Genomic DNA, 22111 nt, shown 5'->3' with positions numbered 1-22111 from the left:
GAAGTGAAGCCAATGCTGAAGTGCCTTAAAGGTCCCATATTGTAAAAAAAGAGATTTCCATGCCTTTTATATTATAAAGCAAGTTTAAGTGATATATAAATACTGTGAAGGAATCACACAGTTACACACATCCACACAGTTACACATTCACACCTGGAAGCTGCGCAGTACAACCACAGTCTGATCTACTGGTCACTGAGCAGCTCCACTGGAGCAGTTGGTGTTAAGTGCCTTGCATCAGTGGTGGTAATGAGGAAGGGGCAAGCGCTGCTTTTCACTTTCCCCAACCAGATTTATCCTACCGGTGCAGGGGATTGAACCGGCGACCTTCCGGTCCCGAGCTCGCTTCTTTAGGCTCAAACCACTACCCCATGCCACTGCCCTGTCTATGGTGTACACTTGCACTGAAGGATCATGGGATGTTAAGTATATACTGACTGTGTGTGTGTGTGTGTGTGTGTGTGTGTGTGTGTGTGTGTGTGTGTGTGTGTGTGTGTGTGTGTGTGTGTGTGTGTGTGTCCAGGTTTGGATAGAGTTCGGCCGTATTAAGCTTCCTCAGGGCCTCCATCCCAATGACCTGGAGGAGGAGTGGGGCAAACTCATCCTGGAGATGCTGGAGAGAGAAAAGGCTCTACGGCCGGCTGTGGAGAGGTACACACACACCGTTCAGACATCTACTTCAGCAGGATGCATAGCAGGATGCATGCAATTAAATAAATAAAACAAAAAAAAAACGCTGATGCAACTCCTTGAGTTCAATTTCTCATCAAGTGTGATTTTCAGGGACCTGCCCCTTTAACCTCTATATGTGTGTGTGTGTGTGTGTGTGTGTTTCCAGGCTAGAGCTGCTGCTTCAGAGGGCTAATAAGATCCAGAACATGGCTCTGGACTGTGAGGAGAAACTCACCCTCGCTAAAAACACACTCCAGGCTGTGAGTACTCAACCTCTCATATCTTACATCCTCTTAATTTTCTTTCTCACACACACACATGCAGGGTCGTCGGGTTCACGTTAGGTGAATGTTGGGTAATTTGGCGTAGTAATTTACAATGTGTTAATGTGTACAAGCTGTTAAAGTAAGTGTCTTCCAGGACAATAAATATTTCCTCACCATTTCCCCCTGCTTTCTGCAAACACAGTCTCTCTTCTGTCTGTTACTGTGTGGTTATAAACTTAAACTTAAAAAACTGTAAATTGTACAGTTCTTTCTTCTTTGTCACTCTCATCTTTATCTTTTTGACCATTCATCAGACCTATGGAAGAGAATCTTTCAACTCTGTTCAAATAGTTATGGTATTATAGCCCTCATTTGCTATATTGTTTTATTATTATTAAAGTAATCCTGCTTGTATTTGCTTCTACTTTTCTAATCTACAGCTAGGCAGCACTAAAGAGCAGAACTTAACACATGAGCCGAGTTAGCAAATAAATAAAAGCAAAAAGCTCATCAAAGCATGCCTCCGTTGTATCCAGGACATGTCTCGAGTTGAGTGCGGCGAGGCGGTGCAGTGTGAGAGAGAGCTGGCCTGCTACCTGCAGGACTGCGAGTCTCTGATCAGACAACTCAACCAGGAGCTTAAAGTCCTCCGAGATGAGAAGTACTACCAGGTGGAGCAGCTGGTGTTCAGGTGAGTCTGACCGGCTTAGTTTACTCAAATTGGTGGGTTCAACTCTATCAAAGTGGTCCTTGTGAAATTAATTAGTATAATGTAGACAATTACCTCAAATACCAACAGCTCATTATACTTCATTATGGGTCAACAAGTTGCCATCAAATCCTATAATCATCTGCTGCAGTTAATGTGTTCTATCTGCTGCTGTTCATCAAGTGCATAAAGGTGCTCTGATGTAAATCAGTGGTGACAATAAAGGATGAAAGCCAAACATCATTTTGTGGCTCATCGGCATGCCTCTCCCTGAGTTTTAGACTGCAGTTATGACACTTAATGAAATCGGCATTTTGAAAAAATGTGATTCCCTTTAAAGGTCCCATATTGTTAAAAGTGAGATTTTCATGTCATTTATAAACTGGGGGAAAAAAACTCGGAAACTTGTGTTTGGTGGATTATTTCTCTGTTGTTACAATGCTAATGGTCATTATATTTTACATGGTTGGAAAGCCTGTTTATTTACCTTCACAATGATGTCCAACTTGTAAGGATCATGCATTTGTGGGATGAGCAGCACAGCTGATTATGTGGGGAGCGCCCAAGAAAAATGTGCCAAAATGCTCTGCCACATTTTTACGACACACTTATTAGATCTCGGTCGTTTTTAAATATATATTAAGGGGGCTAGCAGCCCTCGTGGGACGTCCTGTGTCCGCCGAACAGCGTCGGAGAAACAGATTTTTAACGTGAAACTGCTAGTTCAGTGTTTTTGCTGGTTTTACTCACCGGGCCGTTTATTTTGGAGAGGAGGAGACCTTTGCGGATAATTATCTCTTAGGGATCCTAACCGGGAGAAGCTGACTGCAATGACGGCAATGGTGGTGAAGACAACAACTCCCAGGATCCCACGCTGCTTCACGAACTCCGTCTTTTGTTTTGATTGAGAGACCCCTAGATAATGACATATTGTGTGTTTAAGGCAGTTGATTTGAATGCATTCCTGGCTCTAAGGTAGGAGACTGTAAGGGAGGGTCACTGTATGAAATCACTGTACCTGTTAGACGAATCAACTCAGGGAAAGGAATAAATGTAAGTAACGCTGTGTTTTTGTCTCCCATCACCAGAGTGTCTTGCCTTCAAGAGGAGCTGGTCTCCCTCCGCCTGCAGTGCTCCAGCGTCTACAGGAAAGGCCACTTCTCCCAGAACCTGGGCACCACCGGGCCAGAGCACCCCAGCCTCAGAGCCACAGACAGCAGCCTGACGCTGGGGCAGACACTGCTGGGAGCCGTGGGGGCAGTGGGCGCAGTCGGCGCCGCGCTCCTACGGCGACCCACGGCTCGCTCCCAGCTGGTGGCCATGTCGTCATCAGAGGACGAAGGGAGCCTGAGGTTCATCTACGAGCTGCTCGGCTGGGTGGAGGAGACGCAGGTCAGTCACTGTAGCAGCTGTATTTAGGGATGCAAGTAGCGATTACATTTCATTATTGATTATTTTCTTGATTATTCTATTTAGTCTACGAAATGTCAAGAAATAGTGAAAAAAATGTCCATTACAATTTGTCAAAAACATAGTCAGTTTACAATGATATAAAACAGAAAAGCAACAAATCCTCACATTTGAGAAGCAGGAACCTTTGCTCCATCCCTAAGACACATTTAAAAAGTATATTGCATGCAATGAAGTGGATCTTAGAACCTGTACAAAATATTAATCACAGGAAAATATTAATATTAAGCATTAATCTTACCATAACAAAATCAAATCTAAACGCATTCAACTGAAACAATCAAGTACAGGGGGTTAAAATTTTGGGTAACACTTTTTATGACGCCCATGTCTATAATGTATTATAAACATACTTATGTACTGTAAGGGATAATGTACAGCGAGCCGGTCATTGTTGTGAAATAAACTCCGACAGGGCGATGCGGCACGTTTATTTCACACCAATGTCACACTAACTGTACATTATCCCACTTATTACACGGCTACTTACTTAAGAGATCAATAATTTGACTCAAAAACAGTCCGCCAGAGTTCAACATTAGAGCTGCGCCCATAGCAACGGTCTGTTATACATAGCAATGGTCTGTTATAAAGAAATAACAGACTGTAGAATGCCGTGATTCACCAATCAGAATCGAGTATTCAACAAAGCCGGTTAATAAAATGCATTATACCTGTTTATAGCACTGTGTAATTATAGTTATACACAATCATAAATATTGATAATGCTTTATAACAATTATCATAACACAATATAAAGCATGTTATAATGACTTATAAGGTCAAGTATCATAAGACTTGATAATAGCTGGTCACTCACTGACATTTTTCTTTTTTGCAAGGGTCATAGTGTATTTTAATTCCCATAGTCGTAAACAGGGTCTGAAATTAACGCCTGCCACCCACCAAATGCGGGTAAATTGTTGACAGTGGCGGGTGAAATCATCAGGACATCCGCCACTTTGGCAGGCAGGGAAAACGCTAGTGATGTGAATAGAGAACTGTGGTTGTCTGCTTTCTTGGCATCTCATGTCTCCGTGACTATCGATTCCTCTTATTGATGCTTTCCGTCAGTTACGCTGCACAATGACGCATACGCACGCTGTATCATGTTTCAGTTTGTTTGGGACCAGAGACACTTTGGAGAGAAAAGAAAAAGCTCTAAACAATGTGGCACTACTAAACCTGAGGGGATGCATCCTATTTTTCCCTGATAATGCAACACTGTGAACGACAAATCAGGGTTGAAATCAACAGGAGGAGAGTTAGTAACGTTAGCTGTTATCAGCCGGTGGGCAGCACAGTCCTGATTGGATAAATTAACTATTGGGTGAAGGTAAATTACAAGGTTATCATGATGTGTTCAAATGTAATCTCGTAAAAATTAAGTTTTTGGTGAGAAACTTGAATAAATCCAGTTGTTTGAAGGAGAAGTTTTCACATCAATATAAAATAGATATTAGAGAGAGAATTATGACCTGTTTAACTTCATAACACTAGCTCTAAGCAGCTTGCCAAGATTTTTTTTTTTTTAAGTTATTTTTGGGGGCATTTTTACCATTTTTATTGACAGTGGATAGAGTCTTGGAAAAGGGGGAGAGAGAGAGAGTGGATGCGGAAAGGGCCACAGGCCGGATTCGAACCCAGGCCACCGCGGTCAGGACTGAGGCCTGTTACATGGGCGCCCGCTCTACCAACTGAGCTAACCAGGCGCCCACCAAGATTGTTTTTAATCAAAGCAAATATTTAAATAATCAAAATCATTAGAATTGTGTGTTTTTATGCAAATAACCACTATAGATGACGATAACAAAGTACAGTACTGTACTGTGTACAGTACCCTCCCTCCACAGTGTAATTCAAACACTGTAATTTACCGTGTATATAATCTTTTTTGTGTAAAATATATGGAACATTGAATGACATCAGATCTAAAATGTTATTCCTTCCTTTAGTGCAGAGATTTCAAAAGTGGCAGATCAAATTTCTGAGTGGCAGACAAAGAAAAATACTTACCTGCCACAGTGGCAGGAAGTGAAAAAAGTTAATTTCAGACCCTAGTCGTAACACATTATCATTTTTTGATAATTCATTATAGTCACTGTTATAAAGCATTGTAATGAGATATTAAGTCACTCTAAGTGCTCATTGTTTTCTTTAAGTAAAGTGAAAATACATTTTACAATGTTTTGTGTGGTGTTCTCGCATAGATTTCATATTTTTTCACACGACCACTCAGAGTGACTTATAATCACATTATAATGCATTATAACAGAGATTATAATACATTATAAAAAGATCATAATGTATTACAACTATGGGAATTATATAATATTCCATGCAGAAAAAAATGTCTGAGTGAGCAGCAATTATGAAATCTTATGATACTCGACCTTATAAGTCGTTATAAAATACTTAATGTGTTATGATTATTGTTATAAAGCATGTACACCCTTATAAGGCATTATAAGTATGTTTAATGCATTATAGATATAGAAAGTGTTGCCATAGGATGTTGAAGGAAATCGATGGTTTCCAGTGGGATAAAGATGTTCAGTAGTTAGTTGATGTTTGTGTTTCAGGAGCTTATGGAGCGCGCTGAATGGGGCGCAGACCTCCCCTCTGTAGAAAACAACCTCCAAGAGCACAACACCATACACACTGCAGTGGAAGAGCTAATGAGTAGCCTGCAGGAGGCCCGCAGCTATGAGGTACACACACACACACACACACACACACACACACACACACACACACACACACACACATCACTTCTACATGTACACAGAGATCTTTGGGCTGTTTATAACAATGCTTTTCTGTCTTCTCCTTCAGGCTAGAGTATCTCCAAACTACAAGAGCAGTTACTCTGAAACCCTGGCCAAGCTGGAGCACCAATACTGCAAACTACTGGTCAGTCTCACATAAATGACTGTGGTTATGTGTTGTAACACACTTCTTTGTAAGGATGTCACGATACCAGAAATCTAGTAGTCGATATACCAATACCAGTGAATTTCCACGATTCTCGAAATCCAATTCGATACCACGGTAAAAAAAAGAAAAAGAAAAATGAGGCTTTATTCCGCCGGTATAGCTCAATGACTGTAAGAAAACAGCAGAGGCTGCACACGCACACACATACTCTCTTGTTAATTTCGGACCCTGATAGTATCGGTTCTCGTGACATCCCTACTTCTTTGTTTCCCAGTTCACACCCTCCCTCAGTTAATCCCATTAAACCATGACAGGACTCTCATGCTAAGAACACTCAAATCTGCATCTGCTCTCCCCCCCCTTTCTCTCTTTTAGTTTCTTTGTCCCCTCTTACTTCTATTCTTGTCTCTTAATATATTTTTGGTTTTACGTGTGTTATTAATTCTTTGGTTCTCTTTTGTTAAATATTCACTCTAGAGATCTCTTACGTTCTCTACTCAGTTTTGTGTGTACGTGATCATTGATTTAACGGAGCAACTTAAATCATAATATGACCTAATACAAGTAGAGGAGTAGTCATATTAGTGATTTCCATAACTGCAAGCAATATCACAAAACAATCTATATGCGCTGCAGGAATTCAGAAAATGACAAGTTATGGAATAATGCGTCTTAAAAGATGAATTTGGTATTCTTGTTATAAAAGCTCATATAAAAAAGTAAGGCTGTCCTCGACCCAAGAAATTCTTAGTCTGATTGATTAGTTATTTAATGGACAGATATGTAAAACTGAGTTTCTCCACAAAGAATCATACAAAAACACCACTTTAAGTGTTTACCAGAGATGCTTTTCGCCTTATTTTCTTTTCTTGGAAATTAGTCCTTAAGCATGAAAAAAACATTCAAAATGACTAATCGACTTAAGAAATCTTAGTCGACTAAGACCAAAACCACCGATTAGTCGACTAAGAGGGGGCAGCCCTATAGAAATGGTTCAATAAATGCCCATAATTCAAATTCAGACGACACATTTGTACTTTCGGTGAGACACTACAGACAAAAATGTTGTCTTCACCTTGCTTTATTCTAAAGTCCCTGTAAATGTACCAAAACCAACAGTATAATCCAAACAACCAGAGAATAGAGGATGCTTTTTTCATTTTTATTACTCTGCACAGCTGATTAGCATGACGATGATGATGTTTGTTTGTGCGGTTGCCATAGGAACATTCGTCATGGCGCCTGCGGAGCTTGGAGAGCCTGCACGCATTTGTGTTGCACTGCACCGAGGAGCTGATCTGGCTCAACGAGAGGGAGGAAGAGGAGATCGCCTACGACTGGAGCGACAACAACGCCGGCATGAATGCCAAGAGAGAATTATACAGCGTGAGTGGAGGGGGGGTTGAAACCTTTCTGTCGAGTCGGAGAACACAAACTATGGACCACAAACCTCTGCAAGATCTTTACTGAAATAAAAACAAGAGGCATACGTCCCTTCACATATTCTACAGAATGCAATTATGTCCAAATCTGTTTTCCACATACAGTATATCAGTAGTGTTTACATGCACACCAACACTATTTTTACATCAGGCCAGTGCCATAAAAAACCTGTAATCTACTGTACCGTCCGTCTCTTCCTGTTCTGTTTACAGGAAACGAGGTTAGAGCTGGATGAAAAACAAGATGTGATGCGGTCGCTCCAGGAAACAGCAACCCGCCTGTGTCTGGAGAACCATCCAGCCAAACAGACTGTGGAGGTGAATCTATGACTTGATTCAGTTCAACTGAATGACCTTTAAAGATCCTCTGTGACTCATTTGTTGGAACACTTCAACCCCAAATGCTTTTGTTAAAATGCTCTTTTTTTCACTCGACTGTGCACTTCATGATATTTTGTTTTGTTGCATTTTTGAAGATGTAAATTAGATTCAAAAGGGCACAAAGTAAATTGTGACCTTTTGTAAACCTTTTTGGCAAACAGCACGAATTTCTATTCTATTTCTGTTAACCCTCTGAGACCCACAATAGACCTGTCTTTGTCTTATTTGGGGGGGTACAGGGGGTATTTAGGGGGAGATAGAAGGTCAGCAGTAGATGTCACATAGAAGTGGTGTACATCATCTGAAAGCTGAGAACCTGAAGATTAATTAGAGGTGCAGCTCATCATCACACATGAATACAGTTGGGCTCTTTGGATCCACAAGAGTCTCAGCTTTACAGTGATACCCAACTTATGTAATTCAAGACTGTTTAGGGACCCCAGTATGCAGAAATATACAAACACATCATTTTAGAATAGGCGAAAATAACACATTTGATTATCATAAAGTGGGCATGTCTGTAAAGGGGAGACTCATGGGTACCCATAGAACCCATTTACATTCACATATCTTGACGTCAGAGGTCAAGGGACCCCTTTGAAAATGACCACGCCAGTTTTTCTTCGCTAAAATTTAGCCCAAGTTGGGAGCGTTATTTTGCCTCCTTCCCGACATGAATCCAATAGATTCCTTAGGTTTTCTAGTTTCATATGATATCTGTAGCTTCACTCTAGCCCTAAAACCTGCTAGAGCCTCTGAAAGACAGTAGAGTCGGTCGGGGTCACCAGAGCAACGTTTTTTAAAGTGAGGCACAAGGGTTAAATTAAGACTACTGTATGATGGTGCAAAATAGTTGAATATCCATACTGATGACTTACTGGTTACATGTTCATACTGCTTATTCTTTGTCACTGCGTCTTCTTGCACAGTTGAAAAGGATTACAGGCCATAAAATTTGTGCTGAAAGTCAGAAGTTTCAGGAGCTGCCTTAAAAGACTGAGTCTATCTGAGCTGATCAACGTCTCTGTGCATGTTCTCAGGCTTACAGCGCAGCCCTGCAGACTCAGTGGCAGTGGGTGAACCAGCTCTGTGTGTGTGTGGAGCAGCATCTCAAAGATAACACGGCATACTTCCAGGTGAGGCAACGAGTACCGCTGTAGTTTTGCTCATGAGCAGTTTTCAAACTGACAGTTAAAAATATAAATGAATCTGCGAGACATATAGTTAAGATATTGCAATTTCACTATATTTTTTCAATCTAATGTTTTTATTCCTTTCTCTCGTGTCAGTTTATGAGCGACGCTCGGGACTGTGAGTCGTACCTGCGCCAGCTCCAGGAAACCATCAAGAGACAGTACACCTGTGACAAGAACAGCAGATTGAGCAAACTGGAAGACCTCCTGCAGGACTCAATGGTATCTATCCTCCTCCAGTTTTTAGCTCCAGTTCTCAACGCTACAGAAAAAAATCATATCACCAATTAATATTTCATATACAGCATTTTATAACTTTCTTATGCCTCAGATATTTGATCTGAACTACCTGCAGTAAATGAAGGTACCACTCTCCTTAAACCAACTAGAAATGCTGAATAGAAGGCACTTCTTCAATAGTGACACTGCCCCTTGAGCAAGGCACTTAACTTGTATCTGTAGTGAAGATACTCAATAGCAGACAGAAGTTTTTATTTCAGTACAAACAACCCAGGAAAGGCCTTTCCTTCCAAATTAAAAGATTCTCATTTCCTCTGTATGTACTGCGGATACTGTTACCCGAACATACATACAGTATATATATTAGGACTGCCAATCGATTCAAATATTTAATCGTGATTAATCACAAATTAATCACACATTTTTTATCTGTTCAAAATGTACCGTAAATGGAGATTTGGAGGTACTGCATTTAGCATAAAACAATATGCTCCAATCATAATATGGTGAACTGCAGCCCAACAGGCAACAACAGCTGTCAGTGTGTCAGTGTGCTGACTTGACTATGACTTGCCCCAAACTGCATGTGATTATCATAAAGTGGGCATGTCTGTAAAGGGGAGACTCGTGGGTACCCATAGAACCCATTTACATTCACACATCTGGAGGTCAGAGGTCAAGGGACCCCTTTGAAAATGGCCAAACCAGTGGTGCCGATGGATTCCTTAGGTATTCTAGCTTCATATGATGCCAGTATCTTCACTCTAGCTCTAAAACTGAGCCCGCTACAACCTAAAATTCGCAAGTTACGTTAAAAGAAAGTTGCTTTAACGCGTTAATTTTGACAGCTCTACTATAGACATAGATAATTGCTGGATGTTGAGTCATATTTTTATCCCAGCTTACTGTGTTCCTTCAGGTTTAGAAGCCATGCTGTCTTGTGTGCACAGAGCACAAACCTACACGTGACAAATGCAAAATAATCCCGGACAGAGGCTTGAATTTATGATATGGCCGTATTATGTAACTATTTAAACATGTATGCATACAGAGCACAGGAGCAACAGAGCCCAACAGTAGCTGAAGGGTTGGCAGACAGTGTCCTCCTGATCGTTGTGCTGTGCCTCGGGGCCACATGACAGGGAGAAGTAATCTGTTAGAGAGCGCCTTCGCTGAATCATCCCCCCTGTGGCACATTTGTGAGACTATCTTCACACCTAACTTAACACACCTTCCTTACACACACACACACACACACACACACACACACACACACACACACACACACACACCTCTGACTTGAAGCAGATGGCAGAGTTAGTGTGGGCATCGCTCCATAGGCCAGAGCAGTGAGCATATCCTCTCAGTAAAGAGGCGTGTGTCACAAACAGCTGCTCTTTTCACAGCCCTGTGTGCAGCAGCCAGCACCGTTACATACTGTACGTGTCTATATATTCACATGCTATCTAACGGTGTTTACATCTACGTGTGTTTGTGTCTGTTTGTGCGTGCATGTTGATCAGTTTCCAGTTTGCTGTGCTCCATATCTCTCACTGGGAGATTGAAGCTGATCCTAAAGACTGCTTCTGAATCACACTCCAGAAAACAAACAGCTGAACCTTTTTGTTTGATTCCTAATAACTGAGGAGAGGATATATTAAATCAGCCTTTTCATGCAGATATTAAGGTTCTCATGAGACTTATTTCATTGTCTGTTTTGTTTGCACTCTCTTATGTTTCTTTTTGTTAAATGACTTCTTTATATATGGTTAGATTTCATAAGCTCTTACTGTTACTGAATATAGATGGAATACAAACATTCCCTAAATGTAATAACGGGGTCATCACGCCTAAACTGACTCAGCATTTCATTGGCCAGAGAACATATTAATATTATACTGCTGGGGGCCGATGTTGCAATGAAACGAACTATTGACTTTCACTTTGGGTTCTTTGTAAAGCTTCTCTGATAATTAAATTGTTGTCATGGTGATGGTTGTTGATCTTGTGGAGGTAATTAATGTGGGACTCTTCATGCCTCCACATTTTAATTTATGTATTAATTGTTTCTTCCTAGCTTGTCATTTGACTTGTTATAGAAGTGCTGACTGCAGCGACCGCCATCTCACTGTGAAATTCATTTTGGAAGTGTAATGTTATTTACAGCCCTTAGCTTCCCTCTTTCTATCTCACTCTGTCTCCACCTCTCCCTCAGTTCATCTCTCTCTGTCTGTACCTCTCTGTTTCTTTACCTGTTTGTGTCTCTTTGTAATGAACCCTTAATGACTCTCTCTGCTGGGGGGCGAGACAGAAATTCAATGTAATTCTAGCCTTCAGGGTGAAGAGCACACATTTTAAATGTTTAATGGTTAGCGCCCAAGTTAACACGAGCAGCTGAGCCAGGAAGTCCATCCATCTCAGGGGCTACGTGCTAATAGGCTAAACATCATTTGTAGGAGTTGCATTATATTCTAAACAGGAAACGTTGGCTTCATGTGTTGAAAGATATACAGTGTTATGTTTAATCAGGGATGGCAATGTCAGTCAACTTACCACTTTGGTCCAGATCGAAATATCTCAACAACTATGGGATGGTTTTTCATGAAAGGTGGTACAGTCATTCATGGTCCCCAGAGGATAAAGCTGTACACAGCTAAACCGCGTGGAAAACAAGGTGCTTTTGAGGTTGCGCTCCTGTCGCACCAGCCGTTACTAAGCAACTAAAACCTGCGTGTTGTGATGACAATGATGATGAAGTTGCAGTTATTTAGCAGGAAACCAATGTCGACTAGACTAAACTCCGTTAAAGGTCCCATATCGTGCTCATTTTCAGGTTCAAACATGTTTACATGCTTTAATGTAAAAAAAACAACTTTATTTTCCTCATACTGTCTGCTTGAATACTTGTATTCACACTGTCTGAAACGCTCCGTTTTAGTGCATTTCAATGGAATTGCAATGGAATTGCAACAGAATTGCGTTGCTAGGCAACAGTTTGGGTCCATGTTTACTTCCTGTCAGCTGATGTCATTTACATCCACTGCAACAGGAAACAAACTGGGACACATTTAGAATGTTTACGTTTAAAACTGTGAAATGATCTATATATTGTATATTTGTGACATCACAAATGGACAGAAATCCTTACGGATTGTTTCAATCGCACAATTTCTGAATACGGGCTGTGTGTATTTCTCCGTATATTGAGTGTTTTGATACTTTCACAGTATTTATATATCACTTAAACCTGCTTTATAACATAAAAGACATGAAAATCTTTTTACAATATGGAACCTTAAAAACAAAGAAATGCATTCCCAGCAGTGTAAACCCCTCACAGTAGCTTTACTGTTTGACTTGTCATCTTCAGTCTTGCTGACCTTTCAACTGGATGTTTTTGACGTCCTCTGACTGAAAGGGTGAAGCCAGTAAAATAGTCCGTGAGACCGGTGGTAAAGCTCCGGGTAGCCCTGCCCTAAAATGATTAACTTCTCCTCCATATATTGACCTTAGTACTGATATTTACGGAAGAAAGAAAAGATATCCGCCGGCTGTGATTGGTCGTTCCTCGTCACATGACATGCGATGCGCGCCGCCGCGTTTCAAATGTTGAACTATTTTTTTATCTCGGTGCGCAGCCGCCCCACCCTGAAAAATAGGCGCTTGGGAACGCTTGCCTTCCGCGACACCGTCGCTCTCATGCTCGAGCGCGCCTTCCACGCGTCTACATTGACAACAATGGATTTGAGGGTACAAAAAACGCGGTATGTGTACGACGCCTAATGACTGACGATCCCCTGACTTCTAGTGCCACCGTGAGGTTGACATTTGTGCTTTTTTATGCCTCTGTGCTGACGAAAGCCATGGCAGAAGGCATTATGTTTTTGGGTCGTCCATACGTATGTACTTACGTCCGTCCGTCCCATTCTCGTGAAGGTGACATCTCAGGAACGCCTGGAGGGGATTTCTTCAAATTTGGCACAAACATCCACCTGGACTCAGGGATGAACTGATACGATTTTGGTGGTCAAAGGTCAACGGTCACTGTGACCACACAAAACACGTTTTTGGCCATAACTCAATAATTCATATGCTAATTATGACAATTTCATACACGTCTAGCTGGATAAAATGGTGAAGTGGTGACATTTTGGTCGTGACGTAGGATGTTAACTACAACTTGATTGGTTGGCAGAGGAATACAACCGTGAGTTAGTAATTCCATTTTGTGAAATGCCTTGATGGATTAAACAGTGACTGTCTCACAAAATGATGGACGGCCTACAGAGCAGATGAAGAGGATGGGTAAAATGAATCATTGTAACTGTGTGTGACTAACTACCACATGAAGTGATGGACAGTTCTAATGATTTCCCCTGTCCTGTCCTGTAGGAGGAGAAGGAGCAGCTGATCGAGTACCGGAGTACGGTGGCGAGCCTGGTGGGCCGGGCCAAGACGGTGGTGCAGCTTCGCCCCCGCAACGCAGAGAGCACCCTGGGAGCAACAACACCCATCAAAGCCATCTGCGATTACAGACAGATAGAGGTATGGGGACCCGTCTTGTATCAACATGTGGGTGTGCATGTTTTAGTTACTGTAAGTTTCTGATACTGAAAACCTAAAAAACTGTAGTTATGCTAAAATAAGCCAGTCTTGCTTTTTCCCATCTTAGCTGTCAGATACCTGTTACTGAAGGTTTATATACGAGGAACCCCTTTGACTTCCAGGACCAGGTTGTGACCAGTACTAGCTCACCACTGACCTCACCCACTCTATTGTTTTAACCCTCACCACCAACCGCCTCCTCTTTGCCCTGCACTTCCTCTCCAAGCCCCCGTTCCACATCCACTTTGTGGCTGTTCTATTTTAGCTCCTTCCTCCATGCTGTGAAATTGAGTTTGTTTTTTGTGTCTTTTGACTGATGAGTACGTCTACACAAACTCTTTTTCTCAGCCCAGGTGGTCCACACTACAGCAGTGGATTTCTTTTCTAACTGCGCCAACTGTTTTCTCTTCATTTTAACTGGCAAGTACAAATAGCAGCGCTTCATTTGGAGGCTGAATAATCGTAATGATTATGATCCAGAATTTATCTCTGAATAGTTGTCACAATAGATGATCTGGTAACACTATTATTATTATTATTATTATTATTATTATTATTAATAAAAAAAAAAAATTATAGTTAATAAAATTTAGTTTAGTTATTTTACTGTTAACAAACAACCAAATGATAATAATGTTAACTCATTATTATTATTATTATTATTATTATTAATAATAATAATAATAATAATTATTATTATATAATAATAATAATAATGCTATAATTTGTTATTTTAACAGTTTATTGTTCAATTCAATTTTTTTTGATATAGCATCAAATCATAACAGAAGACGCTTTTCACATAGAGCAGGTCTAGACTGTACTTTATAAATTATAAATTGTTGCACACATCATAACATTGTATATACAATATTAAGTATTTGTTCATGATTACCAAATGATTTGTAAACCTCAAAGTAATATACAAGATATCATATACATCGTAACACTTTGTAACACTTATGGTTTGTAAACCATCTATATATATATAACATTATTTGGATAGTTATTATAAAAAAGCAACTTATGACTATAATACCTTGTTAAATGGTTAATAAATAATTTGTAAAGCATCTATAAACATTATTTTAGATAGATAGTTAATAATTGGTTTCTATTCCATCTATCTATTTAATTTATTTAATAGATGTTTTACAAACGATTTCTTAAAGGTTTATAAATCATTTGGTAATCACTAAGAAATATATAATATAGTATTTAAAATGTTATAATGTGTGCAACAATAAACTGATAATAAATAGTTATTACGTATCAGCTATGATACAATATATAATTTATAAACAAATGATTTCATATTACACAAACTATTGATAAAATAACATAAATTAATAGCATTACTAATAATTAGTAAACATGATTAATTATCATGCCAGTGTTTGTTAACAGTAAAATAACTGAGTTTAATTAACTTACAATTTACCATTTGTGAATGATGGTTATTATAAAGTGTTACCGATGAACTTTGGCTTTTGTTCTCTTCAGAAAACTGTGTGACTGGATCTTTGTAAAAAAAAAAGCCAAAAGGCAGGAAGTAAAGACATGATGAACGAGAAGAGAACTGGAGTTGTGCATTGATTCTCCTCAGTGCCACTTTTATAAGTCTCTCTCTCTTCCTGTCACGTCCTCAGGGAATCTAAAAGCCAATAAATTATACATCTGTCTCATCCCCTTTGCGGGCTCAGTTGAGAAGCAGCACGTCCCGCAGCACGGACACGCTGCAGCCCCTTATGCTGCTATTTTTAGTTTGCTGTGTTAGGTTCCTCAGGGTCCATTTGATCATTGAAGCATACTGTATGTGGGGTGTTGTATCCAGGTGAAGAAGGAAGGTGGTTAGGTCTTCTACCTACCGCATCACTGATCTAAAAAAAAAAGAAGAAAAAAAGGATGATGCGAGCCAACACAGAGCTGGAAGTTCTACTAAAACAAAGCAGTGTGTGCTGATATTCACCAAACCTCTGGACAAACGTGCACATGACCAAAAGTAATCTTTCTCTCCTTCACTTTCCCGTGTCTCCTCCTTTCTCTCCATATACCTTTGTTTGCCTCTCCCTTCTCACTCCCTCCTCCTCCTCTTCCTTCTCCTCTTCCTCATCCTCTTCCCTTCCTCTCGTCTGTCGGCTGGGTTGGCAAGACAAACGTTCAGGTATAGCTGCCTATATTCTCCCTCTCTCACCTCCGATTCTTACACTGCTACACACATGCTGCGCCGCCCTGGTTGCTCCTCTCTTATCAGCTGATGTCGAGTTTCACTGTCGGTAATGTAAGGCGTGGTGACTGTGAGTTTGATACCTGCCTTGGTAGGTTTCTTGGAGTAAAAGTAGTTAAACAGTTGATTTGTATGAATTGGAAAATTGGGCCTAATCCAATCTCAATCACATGGTTCAATGTTAATGGTTTTTTTCTTTTCACTTCAAGTGGGTCAGAAATTTCCTTGCCCAAAGTAAATTTTTACTTGCCCGTATACAAATTATTTTATTTATTAGCGGTTATAAAATAACAACAAAGACCAAAGTTAATTGTCATGTTTAATCTATATTTAAGTAAATTAATCTGGAGTTTCGCCCACATCCTCTAACGCCACCCAACTAAACTCCTGTTTCCAGGGTCATTGAAATGATCGCTTGCGCATCAGCTCATAAAGTTTGTCTTAACCCCCCGCCACCATTTTCTAGGATCGGTAGGTACTGCGCATGTGCAACTCTCAACGCGAGATGAGAAGGAAGCGAGACGGCTCACTCCTTAGCTACTTCCATCAATATCTCCAGAAAAAACGATGTAAGAGCAAGTGGGTTACTAGATTTACTAGCCCGACGTGGCATTCTACTTGCCCCGCGCAAGTGGGCAATCCTTATTGTTGAGCCCTGCATCAGAACAAAATGCTAAATTTTGGTTATCTTTGTTTATTGTTTATACCCATTAAACACTATAAAAAGGGCAGGTATTGTGCAGTGTGCAAATACTCCGGCAAATGCCCAAGAGTTGAGAGATCCCACCAGAGAATGCTGGTTTTTAAACAATATGTGGACTGTGAAAACAAGATGTTTTTTTCTTATCTTGGTGAGAGTGCTCTCGACCACTGAAAAATGTTCTCTTACCTAAGAGAAGAGCAAAAATAAGAAAACATTGTTGTATCCCAGAAAATCGATGGAACTAACAAAACAAGAGTATTTGTTGGTATGTCGCTTCCTGCATGAGGCCCACTGAAACGTGTGAAATATTACACACCAGTACCTTCATATGTGCACATGGCAACCTGTTGTGTCTTATGCCAGGATCAGACTACACAATACTTTTGACAGTTGGGATGGTCACTATGTCAGATTAGACGATTGAGAGTCATAAATTCTTGTCGTGACTTGGCCCCGACACATGACAGACTACACGTCGGTCCCCTGCCGTCTTAATATACGGGTTTACCCGGGCTCAAGCCCCCTGGGCCCGACCATGTAAAGGGGCCCACAAGCGGGCGTATAATGGGATGCTCCATGACGCAACGGCGGTGGTGTTTTTTACTCCGACACAACCTAGATTGAATATCCTACGGTGAGGTCCAGCAGCAGTTGAGCTGGCACCATTCTGCATAATAAGTAGCCATGTGCTTCTCTTTACAGCTGTGTGCGTCTGTGCTCAGCCGGTCAAATTCACGGCCGCGACGGAACACGTCGTGGAAGGCAAAAAAAAAATCAAACATGCTAGACTTTCTGTCGGGACGTCGTGAGGCGTCCCAGTTGGTTGTCATGGTTTATAACACACTACACGAGCGATTGAAAATGATCGATTTTCGCACGCGACACTCATTTATCGTTCCCGATCCCCTACAACAGCCGTGTCGGGCTATAATCGGGCTGATATCATGTAGTCTGAACCGGGCATTAAAGGGACAGTGTGTAGGATTGGGCGACATCTATCGGTGAGGCTGCAGATCGCAACCAACAGAGTGCCCCTCCGCTATCTTCTCCCTTTCCGAGACTGCGGTAACGTGAGCCGCCGAGTGCAAAACCGTGGTAACGCCGTTCACCTCGCTCACTATGGCAGTCAAAGTTAACTTGATAACAACGCATTAACGCTAATTCACGGATGACAAATAATATTTGTCATTGTTTTTTGTTGGTAATTGATTTCCAATAATACATTTTTACATACGCAGACTCCGTGAAGAGGACCCGCTCCCTATTTACTGTAGATATGAAGGGCTCATTCTAAGCTAACGAAAACACAACAAGTCTTAGTTTCAGGTAAATTATACACTAATGAAAACATAGTTATTAATATTATATTCCATTTCTGCTCATAGATCCCCCGAAATGTAACACACTGGCCCTTTAATGGCACTAGATAGCAGGAATCTGGTGGCAGGACGGGACAAACGTGGTCTTTCTCAAAACTTGAGGGTAGCAGCGACAACAACACAACTAACGGAGAAAATGGGAGAGGCTTTGTACTTGAAAATGTGGACAACCCAAAGAGAATGAAACCGTCTTAAAGAAGGAATTGAGACGGTAGAGACAGGAGACAGACACAAAACCACTGTTTCATCTCTCTGTCTACCATTTATTTACCCTCCTCTTGTGCATACTAATACTTCCATACTGACCGCACAAGAGGTGAAAAGGGGGGATTTGGAAACGGCATCAGCGTTGATAAGGGCAGTTGGCAATCAGTGAGCTGAACTGAACTGAATTTAACATGTGCCTCTGAGGCTCATTCAGTCAGTCAGACAATAACAGGTCACAGCTTTAAGCTTGGATTTACATCCCATGTATGTACTGTATGTGCATAGCTTTGCATTACTGATGTATTGATGATGTGTGTGTGCAGGGAAGGGGTGAGAGAGGGTGGTGGGTGGGGGGAGGCAGCACAGCGGTGGCCTTCTTTCATGTGCAGCCCTAAAACTCTTTACTTGCCCAGTCTCATGGCTTTGCCTTGTGTTTATTTTAGAACTGAATATTTTCTAATCCCAAACTATTTGTTTTAGTCCTGTGCTGGTTTTCTTTCATTTAAGTCAGTACTGTTTGTGTTGGTGAATTGAAACCCAGCCCAGGTATCAGTAAACCTCACTGTAAAGGGATAGTTCGGGGGTTTTGAAGTGGGGTTGTATGAGGTACTTATTCATGGTCAGTGTATTACCTACAGTAGATGGCAGTTGGTACGCAGCCAGTTTGTAGAAACAGACAGGAGCACCAGCATGGAAGCAAAGCGATGTACTGCTGTGGACGGGGGGGCAGCAGCAAAACAGATTTTAGACACCTATAAACATCAATATCAGTTTAACGCCCGGAACACATAGGGAATGTCAGGAGCGTGTGGCGTCTGCGTGGCATGGTGGCTGCGTGATTCATGCATCGGGTGTTTACAACAGCTGCGTTTCTGCTGCTTCAGCTGCTGCTGTCAGCCCTTTCTTTCTACATAGAGTTTGCCTTTTAATGGCCATTTCTTTTCATTATAAATATAATGAATTTTTATTTTAGACAGAGAAAGGTTAAGAAACGTGTGGTAATTTGTAAATAATAGTTATAATCGACAATTTAATCTCCGTACTATATTCATTCATGGAGCTCTCCAAGTCACTGCATGTTCTAGATCACTGTCCGGCACATATTTCAGAATAAAAGCCTTGTGTTAACAAATGAAGGAATTCTGTCTACAGAAAAAACAACAGGTAACGCAGCCACCATGCGCTCCTGATATTCCTGGTGTGTTCCGAGCTTAAGTGTACGCTATATTTAGGATATTTTCACTGCTTTACCTCACCATGAGACAGCCTTTTCCGATGGAGGATTAAGCCGCTATCTATGCTCTCTTCACCAGACTCCTTCGACAAAAACAGTCATTTTACCTCACAGACCACAGGAGTTGCTGGTCTACTGCTGCCTCGATCGGTTAGTTAGTTTGTGTTATTGTGTGACTTTGGTGTTTTAAAGGGTTTATTCGGATTCATCAAAGTCGCACGATAACACAAACAAACTAACCAATCGAGGCAGTGGTAGACCAGCAACTCCCGTGTTCCTATGAGAGGTAAAATTACTGTTTATGTCAAAGGAGTCTGGTGGCTTTGAAGAGAGCATAGATAACGGCTTCAGTTCCCCGTCAGAAAGGGCTGTCTGACAGCGAGGTAGAGCGGTGAAAATATTCAAAATATAGTGTCAACTGATTTTTTTTAGGTGTCTAAAATCCATTTTGCTGCTGCCCCCCCCCCGTCCACAGCAGTACATTGCTTTGCTCCCGCGCTGGTACTCCTGTCTGTTTCTCCAAACTGGGGGCGTCCCGACCGCCATCTACTGTAGGTGATATAGTAATACTTTGGAAAAGTACCTCATACAACCCCACTTCAAAAAATCCAAACTATCCCTTTAAGTATGGAGACATATTTGCTGCTTTCACAATAAAAGCTTTCAGTTTAGAGGTGCAAAGCAGCTTTCTGTCCACATGGCATCGTTCCTGTGTCCAGGTCTCTAATGTCATATCATTTTAGGGCTTCTGCTAACATCATGAAATTCATGACTGTTTGTATTTTGTGTTGCATTATGAGTTTGTTGTTATCAACTTTTGGTTTACATGTTTTCACTTCTCTCCTCCCCCGATTCTTCCTCTTTTTCATCTGACCTCTCCTCCATCCATCCCGTCTTCTAACCTCCGTCATCTTTCTTTTTAACCATCAAAATCCTTCCTTACCACTCATTATCTCTCTTACTTTTCCATCTTGTTCTTCGTGTTCTCTTCATCTGTTCCCCTCTTCCCTTCCTCGCTTCCAACATCTGTATTTCCATAACCTCCATTCCCTCTTTTTTCCCTCTTTCCCCCCTCCATTTGTGCTCGATCTATCCCTCTCTCTTTTTCTGTTTTTGCACCCATCCTGCACCCCCGCCTCCTCTCAGATCACAATAACCCGAGGCGAGGAGTGTGTGCTGGAGGACAACTCCCAGAGGACCAAGTGGAAGGTTATCAGTACGACGGGGAACGAGGCCATGGTCCCCTCGGTGTGTTTCACCGTCCCACCTCCGAACCAGGAGGCCATGGACACAGCCGGCAGGTGAGACACGTGCTCCAAACAGAACATGGAGCACCAAGTAAACAACAGGATAATGATGGCTGTATGGAGTCGTGTGGACGTTTTTGGTGAGGAGTTGGTTTCCTGTCAATAAGTGGTAAGGCATCTGTTTTGTGTGTGTGTGTAGGGCGGAGCAGCTTTATCAGAAGGTCATGTCTCTGTGGCATCAGCTGCATGTGAACATGAAGAGTGTGGTGTCCTGGCACTACCTGCTCAAAGACATCAGGACTGTCTCCGGATGGGACCTTGAAGCGGTGAGACTCGGCGTTCTTTTTTCCAATCCGTCCCGTTCCTGTCCTCTTCTGCTCCGTCGTACTTACTCGCTCCCTCTGCGTCTCGCCCGTCAGGTCCGTTGTCAGTCCCCGGCGGAGCGGCAGCAGGTCCTGGATCACCTGGAGTCCCAGTTGGCCGACTTCCTGTCCGACAGCAAAGAAAGCTCGGTGTTCATGCCGAGCGAAAGACGAGAACTGGAGAAGGACGTTCAGCAGGCCCAGCAGCACTGCCAGGATCTGCTGCTCAACATGGAGGCCGGTGAGAAAAAATAGACCCTCATGGATGCATACACATCCACATACACAAAACAAGCTGTTCTAACAATTAATAGCTGGACTGGATATATATTGCTGATACCCGTTATTCAATTCTTCCTAGTCAAAAAGAACATTTCAGATATCCACAATGACATTCTTCCCAGGACAAATGACGTCAATTTTCATGTGTATTGGGCTTTCTTTTCCAGAGATCCACAATTGCATTTTGTTACATCTAGAATGAACATTCTGGATATCTGCAATAGAACTCTTACAAGGAAGAAATCCCTTTTCAGATATATAACAATCTAATTGTTACTATTCAGAATTTTAATTTCAGATATTCAAAATGAAAAAAGCATTCCTGATATCCATAATGTAATTTTGAATACCCCAAATACATTATAACTAGTAAAAAACGCAAATTTTAGATATCTACAATTAGAGTTAGGACTAGAAACAATGCAATTCTAGATATCTACAAATGTGTTGTGTATACCTGTTCTGGATATCCAAAAAGATAATAACATGCAAAAATGGCTCATTTCAGTTCTGACTAGAAACAATTAGATTGTAGATATCTGAAATGGGAGTTGT

General features: G+C 41.3%; 1 protein-coding gene across 4 annotated transcripts in view; it reads left to right on the top strand.

Annotated features, from left to right (window-relative positions):
* macf1a (microtubule actin crosslinking factor 1a) overlaps window positions 1-22111 on the top strand; it is a 322097-nt gene that overhangs the window by 174992 nt on the left and 124994 nt on the right. For 3 of the 4 annotated variants that reach the window (XM_074612658.1, XM_074612656.1, XM_074612655.1), the window contains 15 exons: window positions 524-651; window positions 839-932; window positions 1475-1629; window positions 2736-3039; window positions 5700-5828; window positions 5953-6030; window positions 7279-7440; window positions 7710-7814; window positions 8918-9013; window positions 9167-9292; window positions 13703-13855; window positions 16068-16079; window positions 20812-20966; window positions 21112-21238; window positions 21332-21515. In XM_074612658.1, coding sequence (XP_074468759.1) covers window positions 524-651; window positions 839-932; window positions 1475-1629; window positions 2736-3039; window positions 5700-5828; window positions 5953-6030; window positions 7279-7440; window positions 7710-7814; window positions 8918-9013; window positions 9167-9292; window positions 13703-13855; window positions 16068-16079; window positions 20812-20966; window positions 21112-21238; window positions 21332-21515 — 2008 coding nt within the window. The remainder of the gene's footprint in view (window positions 1-523; window positions 652-838; window positions 933-1474; window positions 1630-2735; window positions 3040-5699; window positions 5829-5952; window positions 6031-7278; window positions 7441-7709; window positions 7815-8917; window positions 9014-9166; window positions 9293-13702; window positions 13856-16067; window positions 16080-20811; window positions 20967-21111; window positions 21239-21331; window positions 21516-22111) is intronic. The other variant, XM_074612659.1, reaches the window with a different exon arrangement.

Source organism: Sebastes fasciatus, chromosome 17, assembly GCF_043250625.1.
Source record: "Sebastes fasciatus isolate fSebFas1 chromosome 17, fSebFas1.pri, whole genome shotgun sequence".
Taxonomy (NCBI): Eukaryota; Metazoa; Chordata; class Actinopteri; order Perciformes; family Sebastidae; genus Sebastes; species Sebastes fasciatus.
The sequence above is the reverse complement of the archived record's forward strand: the minus strand, read 5'-3'. Positions and strand labels throughout refer to the sequence as shown.